This window comes from Thunnus maccoyii, chromosome 15, assembly GCF_910596095.1.
Source record: "Thunnus maccoyii chromosome 15, fThuMac1.1, whole genome shotgun sequence".
NCBI lineage: Eukaryota > Metazoa > Chordata > Actinopteri > Scombriformes > Scombridae > Thunnus > Thunnus maccoyii.
Genome location: NC_056547.1, coordinates 14,889,202 through 14,910,709, shown reverse-complemented (window position 1 = coordinate 14,910,709; position 21,508 = coordinate 14,889,202). Strand labels below are relative to the sequence as shown.

Here is a 21,508-nt window from a genome sequence, read left to right as displayed (position 1 = left end):
TGAAAATAGGATTTTGCTTAAGTGCGGCCCGGTTTGTGTTAGTGTACAAAAGTGTGCGCATTTCTGCACGGAAACTGAGACTCTCGCTGCTCTGTAACAAAAGGTAGCGACTACTGTATGAGCTCAACACAAGAAGGATGAAAAGACCAGAGCAGAAGGGGAAAAAGGGCCGGAAGAGAGTGATAGCAAAGGTTAAAAGAATGAAAAGAGACTGAAAGGAGGGAAGTAGGCCGTAATGTGTGGCCCACATCTGTGTGCGTGTGTGTGTGTGTGTGTGTGAGAAAGAAAGAGAGAGAGAGAAGAAGAAAGACAGTGACCTCACTCTCTTTTTGTGCCAAATGGATATGTGTGTCTCTTATGGTGATGTCATCTTGTTCCGGTGTTTTCTGCTGCTTTTCTTTAGACACTCAGCTGTCACTCTTGGTCCCTTTCCTTTCTCTTTTGCGTGCACACACACACACACACACACACACACACACACACACACACACACACATGCATAGGTAAGCACGCACACAAAATGACAGGGCTGTTGTGAAAGCTGACACCTTTCATTTCATTTGTTTGTGTGTGTGTTGTAGTATCTTATTAACAAAGAAGGATCTGGGTTGTTGTGTCTTAAGCTTCCATATCCAGCCCCTCCGTTGTGAAGAGACTATCATTGTGTTTTCATATTTATGGAGCAGTTGCATCTGTATATTTACTATATTCTCATTGGAGAAACTGTTAACACAACCCAGCCCATAACACACTTATCAAGTTTCATTTTCAACTTTATTTTGTCCCAGTTGGAAATTGGTTTCCCAGCAGCTATTAAAAGCAACTTACATAAAACTGAAAGACGTAGAAGCATAATAACTGACAGTCACCAACACAAGGTGCTGATACAGAGCTTCAAGTCAGCAGCATGAGACAAATTACCACTGTCATCATTATCACAGTTGCCACTGCCATCAACACCAATCAATGACAAGAGATCATCACTATCCTTCTGCTTACACCGTCATGTAGAGGCCTAAGGCAGGAGGGATAAAGGGGTCATTATGTCTGATTGCTTTGCAGAGGTGAAACGGACTCTCTTATCTGCCTAACTGGGTGATTTAACTTTAATAAGTCTGACCATTTCAGGTGAACTTGACCCATTTTATATAGTAAACAGGGAGCTATAGGTGTTAAAAGTAAACTCCTCAGTCAGTGTACGTACATGCTGTCAGCACTGGGCTTTGCTTCAAACATTCTTGCATCATAGTTGTATATATACTGCATTTATTCCGAGTAAGGGATGCCCTCGCCAGTGTTAATGCAGTAGATGACTATACAAATCCACCATCTTCAAGCAGCGTGAGAACCTTCCAGCTCCTTTGCTGCTCTGCTGCTGCTCACTCTGCATAGCTAATGTGAGCCTCGCTCATGATTGCTCCTAACAGCCAGCCTTGGATTTTAAACAGTTTCATATCATCACAAAGCTTTTTTTTGTCCTGAGATTTGATTTTCCTGAAGTTCTGTAACCTCGCCCTCTAAAGAGGGAAAATACCGCTGAATGTGCTGCGCTGATACCGTTGTGCTGGTAGTCCGAGGGCTGCGGGAGCAGACTGTCAGATCAGAGCTGCAGGCCGTGTGTGTGAGGGAGCTCAGAGCACTCGCACAGAGCCGAAGGTCATGCTCAGTGTGATCAGGCAGTAGGTGCTGTCTAAGGACATGGACAGGCTATTTTCCATCTAGCAACAATTATCTCTCTGGCAAGACTCTTTCAAGCTTTGCTCATTAATGCCACATAAATCCATATATTTTGATAAAATGGAGACATACTGCTCGTATTTTCGGTGTGGGAATGTTTACAGGACTCAGTTTTAGGGCTTAACAGCTATCAATTTTGCAAGCAATTTAGAAAGGAGAATGAAAACACAAAGTGTCTCTCTCTTTCTTTTTAAATTTTCATTACTTTTACATTTGTAAACCCTGTTGCATTCAGTCTAACTGGCTAATAGATGCAGATTTCAACCAAGCCACACCATAGCCTATAGCTATGGTATGTTATTATTATCCTTTTTGTAAATTTCTGTTGACTCCTGAAGGGATAATTAGTTATTTGGTTGCACCCCTTCACAGAGCTACCAGAGGCAGGACAGTTTTTGGAAGTTTGCTTCTGCACTAGTTTCTCCATGCCTCACTGGTATTGTCATCTGAGTAGATAATCAGCAGGAAATGCATCCTCCATTGCAGGTCACAGTTGGACTATGTCCATTTTTCCAGCTGAAAAACAGATCTGTTTTCTGCTTAAAACAGATGTAAGAGGTCTTAATTAATTTTTCTTTCCCCAAATCCCAGATTGGAGTGATTCTTTAGTATCCCTGCTGGCCTTCAGAATCTTTAACTGGCCTGCTTTACTATTTAACTGGTTTTGTGCCATTTAGAGCTCAGCCTTTCAAAGGTGCTGCACGTTGACTATCATTAATCCTTTCCATGATGTTGTCAGATGCTTACAATAACAATCTGAGCCTGTCAGTGGCAAAAACAAGCACTTTTAGTGGACATACATTGATGGGGCACTATTGCCCCGTCAGATTACATCGCAGCCCGTACAGCTGCTGGCTGCTGCGCTCTCACTCAGTACTAGACCAATGTTAAAAATTGTTGTCCCCATTAGTCACTTAGACGCAAAAAGATGGGAAAGTAGGGTCCAGGTTGAAAAATACCGAAGTTTCCCTTTAAGTGTTGTTTTTTTTGTTTCTGCTCGTTCAATGAGAATAAAGTAGCAGAATAAATTCTGAGTCAGGTCAACTTAAATTCATTCAACTCAAACCCAATTATTCTATTAGGAGAAGCAATTTAAATGCACACAGTAGTCTGGCAGTAAACCACACAGATGGGCTTCTGCAGCCATATGCGTAACACGTACACAGACCTACACAAACAGACACACACACACACACACACACAGTTGATGGTTGGTAGCACCTATGGTGGGGGTCTCTGTTAGATGGGTCCCAGATGCCTTTCAATATGTATGGATGTGTGCATGCGTTTGTGTGTTTGAATGTTGTGGTGAATCTTTATCTGAAACTATCTATGTTTCTCTGTGTGTATGTGTGTGTGTGTGTGTGTGTGTGCATTCATGCAATCGAGAGAGAGAGACTGATCCAGTGCATAGGATATTGGACTTGGCAGTATGGAATTCAGTTAATTCCTCCAGCTAGTCTTCTAGCTTGATTAAATAATCGCTGATTTAATGCAAGTCACTGCGTGTATCAATGTAAGTGTGTAAGTGTGTGCGTATGCGTCTCTGTCTGTGTGTGTGTCTGTGTGTTAAAAGCAGGGCTGACTTGCTCTTTAAGTGAATTAAATGTAATTTCATTCCAAAAGACTTTGTTTAGAAAGCCCTATTTTTAAATTTATTTTAGACCGCAGGGCGCCTCAATCTATTTCTTTCTTCCCTTTCTCACTCCCTCTCCCTCTCTCTCTCTCTTTCTCTCCAGTTCCCTCTCTATGTCCCTCTCTCTCTTTTGCCACATCAAATGATAGACACAAAGATCTCAGCACCTTGGCATTTGAAATGTTTGTGTGTTTAGTTTTTTTTCACCATAATCAATGTACAAAATGAAAAATCTGTGTATTTTGGTGCAAAATGAGATTTGTCCCATTAGAAGAATGTGACCCTGCTTAGAAAGTGGCCGGTTCTCACAAATTCACAGCACTTATCAGTTCAAACAAATTATCGAGGAATGCTGCCCTGACTTTGTAAGTCCGAGACAACAAAATACATAAATAGGATGGGAGCTTAGAATAAACTTGAATTTGATTTTTACAATGGATGTATAGCATTTCTGGAATGCAACTGTTCATGTGCAGGCCACCAGTCTGAACCACCAGAGTTTAAAGATGCCACCGCACATTGGATACAGATGGTAGCTATAACATCAGGGATAAGGAAAGTAAATCTGATATCTCAATATTGCTACAGAACTTAAACCAGTGGATGCTATCTGTTCAGGCCAGCTCTTTCATAAAGATCTAAAAAAAACATATAGTATAAACAGTTTGTATAACATCTGTAAATTTATGGCTTCAGGAGAGTCCCTGAGTGGACTCAAAGCCACAGCTGAAGGGTTCAGCCACTGTGCGGTTTCACCATATGTTTTGATGTTGAATCAAATCAGATTTTTCAGAATGAAGTTATAATTCATTAGTGCATTTTATGTGTACAGTCACAAAAAATTCACAATGAAACAGCCCATAACTTCTGTTTGAATTTAAAGGATAGCAATCACTTTAACCCATTTAATGAAAAGCCAGCGTGGCAGTGCAAACCCATAAAAGTCTAAAAAACAAAATGAAAATTGGAGTATTGGAGATGTCCGCAAACGCGATGGGGAGGAATACATGTAATATAAAATGTAGCCCATTTTTAAAGTGCATATTTTCCCAAACAAACAACAGTCAGGTCGTGTAGCCTCTTTTTATGCAGTCTTGCATGAAAAATCCACCGCCCCAAGGGAAAAAAGGCTCTCTGTTAGAGCAGTTTATGCATTAGTGCAGAGAGACTGACCAAACTGATTGTGAAAGTTATTAAACCAATAAATGTTGTTTTATATGCAGCCTGCCACTGAGTAGATTGTACTCATAATTTCTGCCGGCTTTTTAATGGGCATTATGAGACTGATAAAAACTGAGACTATTGGCAACTTGTCACTGTTATATATGATGTATGATGTACATTCGTTGTCTCTTCTGATCTTTTCAGGAGATTAAATGATCCGATGTCTTTCGTGTTATCTAGTACTTGAGAATAATGAGTGTGTGTTATTTATAAGATTCGAGATGAACACCTGCCGTATCAGCTTCACAGAAAAGCTTTACTTTGTTTACACTAGTCACTCAAATATCCTGTATGTCGTACTGATGAAACTTAACTTTATATCTAAACATCAACTTTGGCTGGGCTTTTTGGCTTGATTAGCAGGAAGTTGATAAAGAGTGTAATTTCCTGACTAATGAACATATTTCTGTGTGTGTTTCTGTGCCTCTGCATGTTTGCGCTGTATGTGTGTGTGTGTGTGTCAGAGGGCGTTGTTGGTGGTGCTAATTGAATGGTATCATAGGCCGCAGATAAATAGATGTCATTAAGACCCTGAGCGCTAATTACCAGCAGCCCTCCTCTGCAGACTGAGGAGAGTGGGAGAGGCCAGGTATAAGTAATCAATCAAAAAAAAACCATGCACTGATACACACACATTCTTTAGATACACTCCAGTACACCCAGCACACATAGAGAGTTACAACGCTACCAAGACAGAGATGTACTCTCACTGAAATCTGTGTTAAAGTGTGTACGACATACTGTAGAACTGTGTATGGTTGTGTGTGTGCATGTATTTAAGTTTGCACATGTGCACAAATGTTAAGCCAACCAGCTGATGATTGAAAAGGAAGTTAGAGATCATGAGCCAAATTTGATGTGTGTGTGTGTGTGTGTGTGTGTGTGTGTGTGTGTGTGTGTGTGTGTGTGTGTGTACGCATGTGCTTTTTGGAAGGGGATGGGGGCTATTTCTGTACTTTCCTGTGTAATTGACACTTGAACTTCACACATGCACGCACGCACACACACACACTTCTTGGATTGCGGCCTCTCTTCCAAATCTAGCTTGCCTTCATTAGGCAGTAGAAGCAAATATTTTCAGGTGTGTGTGTGTGTGTGCGTGTGTGTGAGTGTGTGTGTGTGTGTGTGTGACTGTGTGCGTGTTGCGATGAGGGGCAGCTGTGGGGCCATATGTGAGTGATTTGGGCGCTCGGAGGGAAACTGAATTCTGATGACAGACGCACTGTTTGGCTTGCAAGACTAGACACACACACACATGCACACACACACACACACACACACACACACACACACACACACACACACACACACACACACACAGGAAGCACACATCAATCAATCACCTGGCTCAGTCTCTCTACATGTGGTGACCGTATGGTGTGTGTAACATACACACACATAGGCAGGCGCACACACATACACACACAGACACACACAAACTCTGGCTCAGTGTGCCACTGAGAGGATTCGGTCATGTAAGTGTTCTGCTGTCTGGTGTCAGATGGACAAAAACATATGTACCATAAAGAGTCTAATATTAGCTCTGGTGTTTATTACATACAACATTATTTTAAACAGGATGTTTTATTATCCGCAAATTGAGACTGAGAGACAAGTTTTTCCAGTATAAATAAACACGTCTTTGGTGATCCTTTGTATTAAATCTTTAAAAGATGTAAAACTCAGATTGATCATGAGACAGTATGAAGAATGCCATCGTAAATGCCTGTTTATGAGCTTGAAACTACAAGAAAACAAAAGAGCTAATAAATCTCTTTTCATCTGCAATAGAATTTGATGTCTAATCTTTAAACACTGGCAAGTACCGATGTTTAATCAGGTCTGATCTGTAGCCTTTTTGATGGTCATATAATTTATATTTAATCACTTTTTTCTCTTTTAAAGGGACTAAACTTTGCAAATACACTTGCATAGGTTTCTTGCCTTAAATGTTCAATATAACTTTTGGTCTCATGTTTAAAAATTGGATGAATGCTCCAACAGTTCTTAAACAGTAGCAATACTAATGCGTTTTTACATAAGTACAGCAAATGGACAGCTGTTATTCCTCAAAAGGATCTGCACTGCATCGCTCATGCCATATATGTGCATGTCTGTCTGTGGTGTGTTTTCCCAGAGAAATATACAGTAAAGTGGTTAATTGCTCTGTGATCCTCACAGTACATTAGATTGCAAAAATAAATGAACAGTGCTGTGCCCACTGGGCTCTTCTTGCTTTTAGCTGGCAGTGCAAAACAGATGCTCGGTGGAAGTGCTGGTAGTGGCTTCATGTGTAGCTCTGAGACTACAGAAAGCCTGATTGAAGTGCAGCTCTTTTGTGAAAAGTTGACATGTTTTTAACTTGTAGTACTGGGTGCTCTGAGCCCTCAAAAAGTATGCTAAGCTCTCAGCACTGTCATGAACATAAAACAACAAGAAGCCAACGCTGAAAGGAAAAGGTCCCGGTGGACGTAGAGTCCGTGATGGAGGGGGAGCAAGAAACAGATTGGGATAACAGACAGAAAACAAGAGAGAGGGGAAGATGGCAGACACACGCAGAAGGTGGATTTTAGTGAGTCATACCCATTGACTGTATATAAATATGGATGACGCGTTGTTACTTCCTACTGCTATGCAGAAGTGAAGCCAAAATATCTCGCTTCTGGGAACTGCCATCTTGCTTGTGTGACGTCATTTGGAGCCCGACTTCATTGCGCTGTGGAGTGGGGTGGCGGGAGAACGGCCCGCAGGACACGCCCCCTCAGCCATCATGCCACCTGACGGAGGTTTGAGAGCAGCTGTCACAGCTGTCAGTCATGACGTCACAACCCCTTTTTATATCATCAAATGACTCATCGAAAACAAACTCATCGGAGAAATGATCACTTAGACAAATATTAGCACGATAAGAACTACCTAAATGACAGAAAACGTCTTTGGGAAACATTTATTTGACGTGTACTTTGACTTTTTAGTTTGACTCATGTCCCATCCGATAACAAGATAACATGGAGGGGGCGGGACTTATGACCTTTACTGCAGCCAGCCACCACAGGGTGATCGAGATGTTTTGGCTTCACTTTTAGAGAGCTGTCATGACATCCATATTTATATTCAGTCAATGGTCATACCTATAGGCATAGGGTCTGTGATGACAAAGTTTTTTTCATATTTATATCAGTAAACTCATTTAAGTAATAAAGAACTGACATTTAGAACATAAGAGGATAAGAGAAAGGATTGGAAAGACTAAGAGGAGAGGAGAAAATGAAGTGAGACAGACAGAGAGAACTTGTTGGATGGACAGGCGGATAGAGAGAGAGAAACAGACAGAGTCATGGAGGAGAAAGATGAGGTATGCTGTCCTCTCAGGGTCATAAAGGTGGTGAATGGGGCCAGAGACTTAATGGGATGGAGAAACGTTGTGATTGGCTCATTACTGTGATGGAGCACGTTGCCACGACAATTGGCCTTTTCACCCACCCCCCCCACCCTTCCTTGCATACACTACTTTTCTATGCACCACTGCTCCATGAACTGCAGAGGTGTGTGTGTGTGTGTGTGTGTGTGTGTGTATCCTGCTGCAGTTCAGATAAACACTAAAACACTTTATGCTACAAGGTGAAAGCATAACTCATCTCTTCCCACATCTGTCAAGTAGTGCTTGTCAAAATTACTGCAGTACCTCACATCTCTCTTACAAGAACCCAAGTTGTCTCTCGGAGACACACACTTGCATATTTCAAACACACACCACATATTCACCTCAACTACATCATTTTCTTTTCACTGAAGTATATTTTGGTGTTTTTATTAACCTTGTTCTATACAGAGAAAATCAGCATAGAGGAGAACAATGTTCTCAATAGTATTTTCCATTAGGCATGATAAATGAGAGTACATCATCTCTCTGCCAGCAGGCCAATCTGTTTTTTCTCTTTCTCTTTTCTAACCTTACTACTGAGTCATTGTTCTTGAGCAGTGAGAAAATTAAGAAGGTATCAAAACTTAAATCAACATGATCTTTTCTTCCCCCCCCCTCTATTCTCTCTCACTGTCTTTTTACTTTCACTCTCTAATGTTGTCAATTCTCTTTTTTTTTCTGTACAGCGGCGCCGAGGAAGTGGTGTCTTTTGTGCGAACTGTCTGACCACCAAGACATCTTTGTGGAGGAAAAACGCTAATGGAGGCTACGTCTGCAACGCGTGTGGTTTATACCAAAAACTACATTCGGTAAGTAGTATGCAGAAATGTACAGGTGCATGCAAACAGATGCTATTACTACGCCATCTGTGCATTGCATTAAAAACTACACTAGACAAACTGTAGAGACAAATATAAATAGTTCCAACAGACATGGCACAGTAAGTTTCAGTTTCTGCATATTTGTGATCCCTTTTTATCATTTTATTTTCGTTTCTGAAGAGAGAGAGAGACGAGAGGGGAGTTTTAAATTTCAAAAGAACTTTAAATGTAGAGAGACCGAAAGGAAAGTGAAAGGAATACCTATGACTGAGCTGAAACTCATATGTGTATCATCATATAAAAAGTACATTTGTGTTGCTAGGCTCCTATCCACTCATAGGAGACCTAGATACAGTCACTCATAAAGGCTGGATCAGAGACCCAGTACTTTAGACTGTTTTATGGACTCGATGCTGCGCTTTAGTACACCCACTGGGTGGTTTTGACCACTAATTATCATTCCTCATGTCTGGCCGATTAGCATACGATGCAAATTAAATGGTGCATACTGCAGTAAAATTCTTGTATATATTCCGTGAATCCCGCTGTGAAAAAGTAATGTGGGAAAAGTATATTTGATTTGGTGGGTGCTGGGAGTTACAGACCATTTCAGCAGTCACAGTGAGCCAGTTCCATGGAGTGAGAAATATGACGGAATGAATCAAATTTACCATCTAAGCCTGGGGAAAGTCTGTGGAAATCCCAAATTTAATTAGACGGCATGAATTACAGATGAGATAAAGACTCAGCCTGGAATTTAGTTGACTTCAGAATATTGAGCTTACTCACCTCAGATATGTTCTTAAGGAGTTTAAATTTCACACTTCAATATACCTGTTTGACTCAAGGATTTACAAATATTACAGTCAGAGCACAAACATATATATGCCAGCTTCATGCTCACATATCAAGCTCAGCTTGTAAAACTTCAAAGTGAACGAAAATGTTTCAGAGTAATAAATCACAGTGTTAATAAATGCATCAGTGGGTTGACCATGTTACAACCCAGGGCACTGTGCTGCAATTATGGAATGGAGCTTTAAAGACCTTTTAGAGGATGACAAGTTGTAGCAGTTTACTCCTTCCTGCCCCTGCAGATGTCCTTGGTTCAACCCGTTCAATCTCATCTGCTGCTCCAATCACGTTCCAGCTCCCTCCACTCTTGGCAATCTTCACGACAACCATATTTTATATCCCATAATAAAAGTTTTATACGCTCTACACACATTATTAGAGAGGATAGCAGCTAGTAAAACACTTGAGAGTGAGAGAGAGGAAGGGAGAGTTATGAATAAAGAGGGAGAAAAAGGTAGGCATGAAGGGAGGGAGAAAGACAAACAAAGGGAGAGGAAAGGGAGGAAGGCAAAGAAAGAGGAAAAAGATTAAGATAAAGAGAGAGGACAGAGGTAATGAAGGGGGAGGGTGTGTATATAAAGAGTGAGAGATGGCGGGAGGCAGAGATTTGGAGAAAATGCAAAGAGAAGAGAAAAGATAGATAGAGAGATAGAGGGAGAATTATGTGTACCAGCAGTAACTCAGCCCAGGTATTCTATCAAACAAACCCTATAAAGGTGGACAACATTACTGCTGCCGCGCACGTGTGTGTGTGTGTTTGTGTGTGTGTGTTTGTGTGTGTGTGTCAGGTCGGTGCTTTCAGTATCTTACGAACACAAGAGCACAGACACAGAAATTCTTCAAATGATGAGCATCTTGAGTTTTGAAGTACATGTCCAATTAATAGCTAATGCAAAATATAATGTATAAATGAAATGAATGACTAAATAACTAAATAACTGACATCCCTTTTTTTTGTGCAACAAATCACATTTAAAAAAGTTGGTTGGATTCCAGAGACAAGTGACCATGTTCAGGCATCTCTCAGCCTGGGACCAAAACTTTAATATCTAGCTATGTACAGTAGAGAGGAAGACGACAAACAGAGGCAGACAGGGAGGAACCGCAAAGAAGGGAAGGTTTGAGCAAAACAAGTCAAACTTCTTGCCAACAGTTTATTGGTCTTTGAATTGAATTGAGAGAGGAGGAAAGTAGAGAGTGAGAGCCACAGTGAGAGACTGATCCAAAGAAAGAAAGGGAGTTTTAGAAAAAGAGAAATCTCGACTGATTCCTCCACAAGAAGCACTTTCTTTTCTTTTCTTTTTTCCTCAGTCTCTTGTGTCAGCTCCTGTCCACCTCTCTCTCTCTTCTTCCTGTTTCCTTTCCTCTTTTTTTTTCATGTGCTCCCTCCCTCCACCGCCTCCTCCTCCTCCTCTGTCACCATATATTGCTCTTTCCTCTTTTTCATTTATCTCGCCTCCTTCTGTCTGTCTCTCCTGCCCTCTTTCTCTTTTTTTTTCTTCGTTCCTCTTTAGCCAGACACACAAAACCGTGAAAACCACAAAGTAATGGAAACATTCAATGATTTGATTGACATAACTTCGTCAGTGAACAGGCTGTCAGTCTTCTCAGTGGTGGACTCTTGTTTATGGTAATGATCCAGAAAAAAACAAACAAAAAACTCACTAGGACGTGTCTAAAACAGTTTTATCATTCTGTTCACAGTTTTAGAGAATTGATCACATAAGCATATGAGAGCTACAACTGTATTCATTGTCAAAATAAATGTGTTAATTATTTTTTTATGTTGAAAGTGCAGCAGGGCACCCATCAACTGACGCTATAAATGACACTTCTCTCTTTTAGTGGCAACAGTAGCTGCTGTAGAATGACGGATAGACCCCACACTGAGAATGACACTGTCTTTACCCCCTCCATGCATGCTTTTATGCACATACCTTGAGAGACACATTCTCAGTCGCCGACATATGGCTACTCAGACACATGATTACACACACACACACACACAACACAAGAATAAATCATTCTTGAGGATCCTAGCATAGATATAGCATGCATTTTGAAAGCATGAGAGGTTTATTACTTTTTTTTTTTGTCAATAGTAGTCTTTTTTTTTTTTGCTTTCCATCCTCTTAAACACCTCTTTCGTGCATCCACGTTGCTCCATCATAATCTCTCACCGTCTCTCTCATCTTGCTTGGTCTTGGAGCGTCTTTTTTGTATTTTCACTCAGGTGATTGGTTTTCATCTGCCACGGTGCACGTCAAAAGCCCTAGATCACTTACAAGCACACACATAGAGACACAGCAGGAGATTTCACACCCGTGTTCACAATAACAAGGCTCTAAAGTCTAGAAGTTGACTTGCTTTTCCTGAGAAATGTTCAGAAATCCCATTAAATTCAAACTGCATGACCATGTAAATTCAAATAAACTGTAAGTATTTTTGAAGATTTGAAGTGCTGTTCTTTTCCCACTTGTGGAATTTGACTTTTTTTTTCAATTATTGCTGTGTGGTGACCATTCACAGTTTGTATGTAGAGAGAAGGTCTCAGTGGAGTTGGTTCTTTAGAAGTCAAAGGATAGCAAGTCATTGCTTTTGACAATCAAGTGTAGATACTTGAAATAAACTTTAAATGGCAGAGTTTATTTACTACAAGGAAAGGAAATCCTTTGCTAATTTGTCTGGGAATGTTTTTGATTTTTATGGCAAGTTTAGCTTAGACCTTATTAATTGCAGTAGGAAATTGAATAAGTGAAGGGCACTTCAGATTGTGTGTTTTCACAACACTTTTCTCTCAAGCTCCTGAAACCAGTTTCTGTAATTGGCCATAATGTTTTTTGATTTTGCATGTTTGCTTTACAGCTTGTTATATAGAGATACTGTGTACTTTTAGAGAGAGAGATTACTTTACAGTATATGCTTTAGATGTAGTTGTCAAAGAATTTTTGAGCAAACTTGACAAACTCCATTTTCATCAGATGTAAGAACTCCCCCTTGTGGTTAGGGCAAAAAACACAATTCTAAGCAGAGCTTGACAAATTGGATATAGGCTACTGTCACACTAGCATATCACAGGTGATTATACTGATGTCAGAGTTTAATAATGTTGGGCTGTATGTGCTTGACATTATTAGTTCAAATGAGGTCAAAATCAGTCTTAAATAACATCCATATTGGTGGTGTTAACATAATAAAGCAGGAAAATGAATTGCCATTACATTTATTCTAAATTTCTCCCTCTCTCTTCTGTTTTTTTTCTTTGTTTCCTTTGTCCTCTAGACACCCAGACCTCTAAACATCATAAAGCAGAACAACGGTGAACAAATTATCCGACGCCGAACCCGAAAACGCCTCAACCCTGATTCGCTGTCGTCTGAAAACCCAGCTCCCAAGCAGCAACGAATCACCAGCGAGGAGCGCATGAACGGGGAGGAGTCAGACAGAAGTTGTGCATCAATCAAAAACCAGCAGCCTTCCCCTCGCTCACGCTCACCCCGGTCCACACAAGCCTTCTTAGCCAATCAAACGTTGGAGATCCACAGACGCATGCCTCCTCTTCTTCTGCCTTCACATGCCCCCTCCTCACTGGTAGTTGAGGGCAATGGGGGCATCGCTGAGGGAGGCATAGCGTCAAAATTAGAGGGAGTAAAAGGAGGAGGGGGATCAGAAAGAGGCAGCCCAATTGAAAAATACATGCGACCATCCAAACCGTCTAGTTATTCACCTCCTGGTTCACCCATTGAAAAGTATCAGTATCCCCTTTTCTCCTTACCCCTTCCTTTAACCCTCTCACCAGATTTGACCCCTGAGTCGGATTGGCTCAGGTTCTGGACCAAGTATAAGATGGCTGCTACCTCTGGGGTTCCCAGTGGCATCAGTAATCTCAGCAGCCCTGGTAGCCTTGGAAACAACGCTCATTATCTTGGTGCAATGGTGACTCCAGTACAGCATCATCAGCAAAGCTACACGGTGCCTTACTGCGCCTCTCCCTACTCTCCTCTTCCACCTCCTCCAGCTCCTCCTCACTATCCTCCTCCTCCTCTTCATCCTCCAACCTCCTCCTCATCATCATTAGAAAATGATGCTCCTTTAGATCTTGCAATAAGACAAAGAGATACAAGTGCTTCAAATGCGCACATGTCAACGAATGGTGCAGAAAGGAGAAGGCAAGAGTCGCCTCTAGCAGAGAGGTTGAGAGAGAACTGGAAGGGAGAGAAAGAGGAGGAGGAGAGGACGGATGAAGGAGGGAACCAGAAGGAGGAAACAGGAAAGGAAGAAAAGGATAATTTGACAAAAAGTGTTCCGTCGAATCGCGCAATGGTGGAAGTGGCCACACAGGATGACCTGACCAATCGTTGCATCCACTGTGGGATCTACTTCCTCGACGAGGTCATGTATGCCCTGCACATGAGTTGCCACGGCGACCAGGGACCATACCAATGCAGTTTTTGCCTCCACGTGTGTGTGGATCGATATGACTTCACCACACACATACAGAGGGGTTTACACAGGTACACAGACAAAACGTCACAGCAGAGGGGTCACACGCAAGACGGCAAAATTCAAAACGCCACCGTGACGCCAGAGCGCGAGTGTCAAAATATGACGCCAGAGGAAAAAGACGAGGGTCACCATAATGAGATCGCAGGTGAAAGCAATGATGTCATAGAAGCGTGTCATGACGACCAAGCGAAAGAAAGCACAGGCAATGACGCCACTGACAATGACACGGGAGATGAAAAGGAGGAAAGAGAAGAAGCTCACGACATAGCAAACCAGGAATTAGGAAGCCAGATGGTGTCAGAAAGCGGTGACGACATCACAAAAACCACAGGGGATACAACCGTTGCTGAGTCTAAAAAGTTAGATGAGAACATGGAGAGTAATTAATCAGATGCCTTTGACTCACACAAACCTTAAAGAATGCATTTTATTGGATAAATAAGCTGTAAGCCTCCACGTTCCTGGAGGCTAGCTCATGTCAGAATGGGCCTATCCTGGGCACTAAATGGAACACATCCTTATGCTGGAAGCACTCGGCTGTCAAATGGTCAAAAATCATTGTAGGATCCCGCTGGACTACTGCAGGGACAGTTTGGAGAAATAGCCTGAATCCTGCGTTGAGTGATGGTCACTTGACAGCTCTGTGGCAAGTATTCAACAACGGAGTCCGGGCATGCAGTTGAAATCACCTTTAATAAACAGCCACTTCACATGCTTTCCAAACAAGAGGATTGGAAGCTAGACTGAGAGTTGGACTGGTCTCATTTAAGTTGAGTTTGAGGAGCTCAGCACTTGCACAGCCGCCATACAGCAGAGCAAAAAAAAAAAAAGAAAAGAAAAGAAAAATGCTAGAAGCAAAACACTTAAACTGAACTGAACTGAACTGAGCTGATCTGTTATGCACCGTGCTAAAACTGAACTCCGAGCTGGTTCAAACTAGTCTGATGAGTCACTCAGACCTGTTTTTATCTTGGTACAACCAGATCTGATCTGGTGAGATCTAGAGCATGTTTTTGACTGTTTTCTGCTGTGCAAATGGATCCAAAACCAAAACTTATTTTGGCTGGTTGAAACTAGTCACATTGAAACCAGTATTTTCTGGGTTGCGGTTCAGCTGGTGTTACCCTGGTACAAAAGGATCAGTCGGTTTCTCTCACTCGTGCCCTGTTTCTGAAACTGACTGTGTTCTTGGATCAATGCAAAATCGCCACCGCTGCAGAAGTGGCCCAAAATGGGAGACTGGTTTGGTTGGGATGTGATCATGACTTTTTGAACTGCTTAAAACCAGTTTTAACTGGTAAAACCGGTGTAATTCCGGACCGAAGTGTTCTCTTTATCCATTTGGATCGAACCAAGTGACATTATTTTCTACCTTCCTCCGTGCCATGATACTAGCTACGTGCCTGGCTGCCTGCCTAATAGAACAACCATCTATTAACCTGCTTAACATTTATATTAATAATAATAATAACGATGATGATGTTATAGTACAAAACATGCAATTTGCTACACTTTCCTATATAATATGTTATTTTGTAAAGGCAAATAATGCTTTTTTTTTGCAGGAAATGGTACTATAAAAATTAGTCTATTTGAGTTTTTTTTCTTTCTTTTTTTTTGTTTTTGAGCTATTTGTTGTTTGTGTTCTTATGGAGACTTGTTACATTGGTCTAACAGAAATGGTACAGCAAAAGAGGGGGGTTGTGTGTATGTGTGGATTTGTGTAATTGCGTTTATGTGTGTAAGGATCAAAGGATGTGTCCGTCCCCTAACAATGATGTAAACATAATGAAGGCTTGCGCTCGGTTTTTCAGTCCTCAGGGGTCACACGTGTTGCACACCAACCCACCTGTTTCATAGCATGTGACACATCATTTTTACATGTCAAATGGTCTCATGGTTTTAGCATGTTGCATAATGTTCTTGTACGTTCTCTTATATATGTTTTTATCATGTTCTTTATGTGTTAATAGGTCAACATGGTCTTAGTAAGTAACATTTTTATTTCTGTATGTCTTTTACATGTTGTTAGGTTACATGGTTTTATAGAGAGACTTAGGAATTTAGGGAGATAAATCCTGATTTTATTAAAAAGGATCAATTATTTGGATTAACTGTATAAACATTTGCTCTGTATTGAGTCTGCAGAGCTTCTTGCCTACAGTGTTTTATTCAGCCTATCTCATGTTGCAGAGAGTTTGGTAGGTTACCTCTACAGTATGTAGCATATTAGCAAATCAGCAAAATAAGTTGCCTTTTTCTAGTGATGGGAACTCTTACATGTTAGGACTAAATCATACTGAAAATGAGCATAAGGTGCCATCGTAATGTGTGTTTTATAATAATTCACTTAGTTAAAATGATCATGTTGCTTTTAACTCCAAATAGCCCGTCCCACTTTTCTGCCATTCATTACCCACTTTTTTTTGTTCTAAATCAGTCTTTTTAATATACTTAAGGAAAATCCCGTACCATAACTGAGTCTCTCTTTAAACCAAATTTCACACTTCTTATTGTTTACTTTCATCATTGAGAGAGTCGTGACGTAGTCAGGTCCTTGAAAGACCCCTATTCTTTAAAATGGAGCAACACGGAGGCCTTTTTGTTTATTTTTATAAAGAGAGAATCACTTCTCCAGCCTTGCTGCCTTAGTTGCTAGAAAACAAAAAAAAAACTCACCAAGGGACTTTGAAGGAAGTAATAATAGGCTGAAAAGAAAATGAAATACAGGAAGGAACAAGCTAAAGAATGAGAAAAAAGATATTTTTCTATGCTTATCCAAAATACATGAATGAAAAATATTCCTAGTGCCTGGTAACTTGTACAGTTTTTTCTAATAGGTATATTTGCCTGTCTTTGTCAAAAAGTCATGCAAGTTATGAGTCATATCAGGCAGAAACAGACTGCTTTATTGATTTTAATGCATTTAGGTATCATAGTCATTGATTGTTCAAACTTTGCATTACCAGCCCATGAGAAAGACCCACTTGTGCTTTTTTAAAAGATGAAATTGTGTCAATCAATAGATCTTTCTTCTTCTTCATTTTTTTTTTTTTTTTTTTTTTTTTTTTGCATGTATGTACACTACTTTGTAGAAATGTTGAGACGTATGCCTCAGTAACTTTTGTCAGAAAGACAAAATACCAAGGTTTTCTCTACAGTGTATTTGGTTTATTTGGAGATGAAAACAGAATAATGAGTGCCCATATCATGGTGAAGAATACCATTCTAACCTGTTATTATTCTAGGCAGGCCTTGATTATAAATAATTTCTAATCAGTTTTTTAGAGTTTAACACAGAACAGCTCTTCTAGCAAAAGGTCAAGTTTTATTATTTTATTAAAACCACCAGAGAGAGATGAGATTTCTATCTTGCAGAAACACTTCAAGGAGTATAAAAGAAGTAAAATTCCTTACTTGTTCAAAATTCGACAAAATGAAATAGCTGAACTTTTCACCAGAGCAGTCAGTGTGTGTTGGAGTGCTTGTTGTGGGTTAATACCTCTAGTATTTACTTAAACCTTGAAACAGTCTTTTGCGTAGAAAGACCTACATTGAGGTGGCATAGATTTTCCAAACTTTTAAATAATTGATAGTGATGTATTTAAGCAATGTGAAAGCTTTTTCAGTTTCTGTTAAAAATGCTCGATGTATGTAGTTTTTCCTAATGCTTCAGAGACTGTCTTGCTTTGATGCCTTTCAATCACACAGTCAAGAAACCTGTCAAACTATTGCTGCAACATATTTATATTTAAGTTGGAAATGCACAGAAACCGGCCTAACTCTGTGGCACAAGAGTCACCAGTCAAATGAAGACTTGTTAAAGTGACGTGGTTTATAAATACGTGTATTCCAAAGGTTCCTCTTTATTTGCTGAAAATGTTCTATCACATAAGTACTGATGAAGCCCATTCAAAAATCACGTTTACAAATTTTATTCAATTCGTTGTCGAGCTGGTTTGAATTGTCTTTATTCTAGGACATCTTTATGCTAATGTGTAGTAAAATTAGATTTTTTTTTTCTAGTTATGGGCATCTCTTAAGGGACTGCTAGCATAATGAAAAACTGTTTACATTTGTAAATGTAGCAAAAATAGCAGAGAAATGAAGAAATTCTCTCTTGAAAGACAGAACAAAGGAAAAGATGGAGGGATACCTGCTGATATGAATGGATGGATGGCTGCTTTTGAATAATATATGGAGCAGATGGATGGAGGTTGGAAGGGATCAAATAGTGGCAGATAAAAGTTCAGTTGATGTATCTGTTCATCCCTTTCTCTTCATTCTTTCTCTTTCCATCAGCTACTACTATCCTCTTCAACTCATTTCTCTTTCTGTCTCCTTTCTGTTGATAAAATTTTGAAGTTAGTCTCAGTTGGTTTTGCACGTAAAAACTAAGCTTCATTTGGATTCAGTTCAACTACTTGAATGGGCCTTGGGATGGTTGAAACAAGTTACCAGCAGTAAAATTTCAAATACTTTTAGCAATGTTGGGATTTTCTGATATTTGGGTTCATTCATTTGCCAACAGGACTCACATTTGATAAGAATTCAACATCTTTTTTTTTTATAGATTTAAAGCCCTTTGTTAAAGATTTTCATCTTTTCTAGGAAACCTTTAGAGGAAGATATGTGAAAAAGAAAAAAAGGATGAACTAGTTTTGCCTTTTTTTTTTTTTTGTTTTGTCATCTTGACGAACCACAAGGATTTCTCAGTGGGCTGGAGACAAATTCAGATGCCGGAAAGTTTCAGTAGTTTAGCTTTAGAAAGAACATCCTCTCCTTGTACTGTACGTACTGAGTTGAAAGTAAAAAGAACACAAAACTTTGCTCATGCACATTTTTCATATTGCAAGTGCTCTGTAAAACCCTTTCCTGTCCAAATATCTTCTTTTTTTTGTATTTAACAGCTTGAGTAAGTGAGGATTAATTTTAAACATAAATAGATATTAATGTTGATGTGGAAAAAAAATCCACAGTTTTTTTTTTTTCTCACATCCCGTCCAAGACTCTTAGGAGAACATTTCAGTTGTCTCTTAAGGAAGAAAAAGAGGTAGTTTTATAAGAAATGAGGTTCCGCAGGTTACACTTGACATGACCTTGTTTTACTTCAATAATAAGTGTTTGTTTTAGATATGATGGCATTTCACATCAGCGTTTACATTGGGGGGCCTTAACAAGTGTTTTAATTTTTGTCTTTGTCAGAATGTGTTATAGAAAATGATGCTGTTTCTTGCACTCCATCTATTATGTTCTTATTGCCAAGGAAGGGACAACAACACACACACACACACACACACACACACACACACACACACACACACACACACATCACACATACATACGGTGGTACAGATCGAGTGTACATTTTGGGATGTACAGTATTAACCATGGGAGACAAGGGAGCTAAAGGCCAGTTTATTATTGGTCAGACACACACGCACACACACACATCAACTACGTACATTTAATCAATATATTTTAGTAGAATTTTGTCTCTATTCAGTCGAACGGCTTTTATAGAAAATTGGGATTTTTTTTTAGGTAATTTTCTCTCTCATGTTGTATTTTATTCTGCTACCTTTCTGTACGTTATTGTTCTTAGGTTTTATTTCATGCAAAAATGATATTTCAACAACATATTTTGACAACCAAGAAAAGTTTGTTACACAGCTAAACTTGAAGAATAATGTTGATGATGATGACGATGATAATAATTAATAAAAGTAATAACAAATATACTGAAAATGGACAATGGGTGTTTTATTCATTATCATTTTTTTTTGTGTCTTGACAAAATTGCTCTACCTTTGCTTCCCCTTCATAAACAATAGACAACAAAGCTCTGTCCTCTCTACAGTACTGTATGTAAATCCCTCATGTCATGTGATGGAAGAGTTAGAGGTCTAATCCTCAGACAAGCAGGAGACTTTTGGAGCACAACTGCACAAGAGTGGTTGTGGTTGAGAAGATGCAATTTTTACACTTAAGGCTTTTATACCAAATCAAGTGATTTTTTTTTTCAGGAAAGATTTGCAGTAGAAAAAGGTAAAACCTCCAAACCCACCTCCTGCTGTACTATCTGAATGTTGCCTGTATTTATAATAGGATCTGTTCTGCACTGCTGGCTGCCTGCTTTTACAATTTTACTTGCTTACTTGTTCTCTTGATAAAGTGAATGTATAGGATTATTTGTCACTTAGACTTTCACGGAAGAAATCTGGCTCTGAATAAAGATGTAACACGTTGTTGGAGTGCAGCGGTTTCAAACTGTGTGCAAGATATCACAGATATTAATTTGTTCATTTAAAAAAACAAGAATATTTTTTTAAAAATGCAAGAATTTTGGAGCTGAACAAGGCTTAATCTCGGTCAATCACTCTGTTCTGTCTGTCCACTCAACCCTGGTCCAGATAGCAATGAAATTTCACAGTGCTATTTGTGGTTCCCAAAGGATGATTCCATATAATTTTGGTGACCCTTTGAGCATTCATCTAAATATCAAGTGCATAATCAACTATGTGATCACATACAGTAGACATGATTTGCAAAATACTACTATTACTATTGCTACTGCTATTTTGCAAACTGTTGATTTGCAAAATCTCGGCTACATCCCCATGAACTTCACTGTACCTGACCTTTCCTTTAAGGCCATCATCAAGCCGATTCCATTTCTAAACAAGACATATCAAAATGCTGAAATTTACTGAGCATCCTCTTGAGCTGCTGCCAGGTCAAAAATGTCAATTTTGCACAAAAGGCAAGAGGAAGATTTCCATGAAAGATTTCTGAGCACATCTATGCTTTGAAACAGATGAATCCTTTTGATTTTATTGACCCCATCACCTTTCCTCCAGCGCTACCCTCAAGACAAACTTAAGATATTTAGCCTTACTGCGAGGGCTGCAATAGCAATATTAGAACAAAATTATTTGGATATTAAATGTAATATGACTTTTCTTGTTCGAGTAACAACAGCTCATTCACTGAACTGCTATTTCATAAAAGACCTAAGATAGGATTGGCAGGATAATCAGAGGCTCATTTCTCACTAACACACACACCACACAGAAATAATTTGAGAGCCTATTTTAATTTTCTTACAACCCTCCTTTGGGTCAGGAACTTTGACAAACTTAATCAGTGCAGCGGCGCTATCAGTCAGAAGACAAAGGCTTCTAATCTTTGCTCTATATTATGTTTAGCATTATCAGTTTATCTTTGTGTTTATAATATGAGCATTGATTAGAGCTGATTAGTGTAACTCTGTTTTAGAGCCTCTAGTGAAATTAAGTGGCAGCG

General features: G+C 39.6%; 1 protein-coding gene across 8 annotated transcripts in view; it reads left to right on the top strand.

Annotated features, from left to right (window-relative positions):
• Positions 1-19,953, top strand: part of trps1 (trichorhinophalangeal syndrome I) — a 139,437-nt gene extending 119,484 nt beyond the window's left edge. For all 8 annotated transcript variants that reach the window (XM_042435247.1, XM_042435248.1, XM_042435249.1 and 5 more), the window contains 2 exons: positions 8,708-8,830; positions 12,980-19,953. In XM_042435247.1, the coding sequence (XP_042291181.1) occupies positions 8,708-8,830; positions 12,980-14,590 (1,734 nt within the window). In that variant the 3' untranslated portion in view covers positions 14,591-19,953. The remainder of the gene's footprint in view (positions 1-8,707; positions 8,831-12,979) is intronic.
• The last annotated feature ends 1,555 nt before the right edge of the window (positions 19,954-21,508 follow it).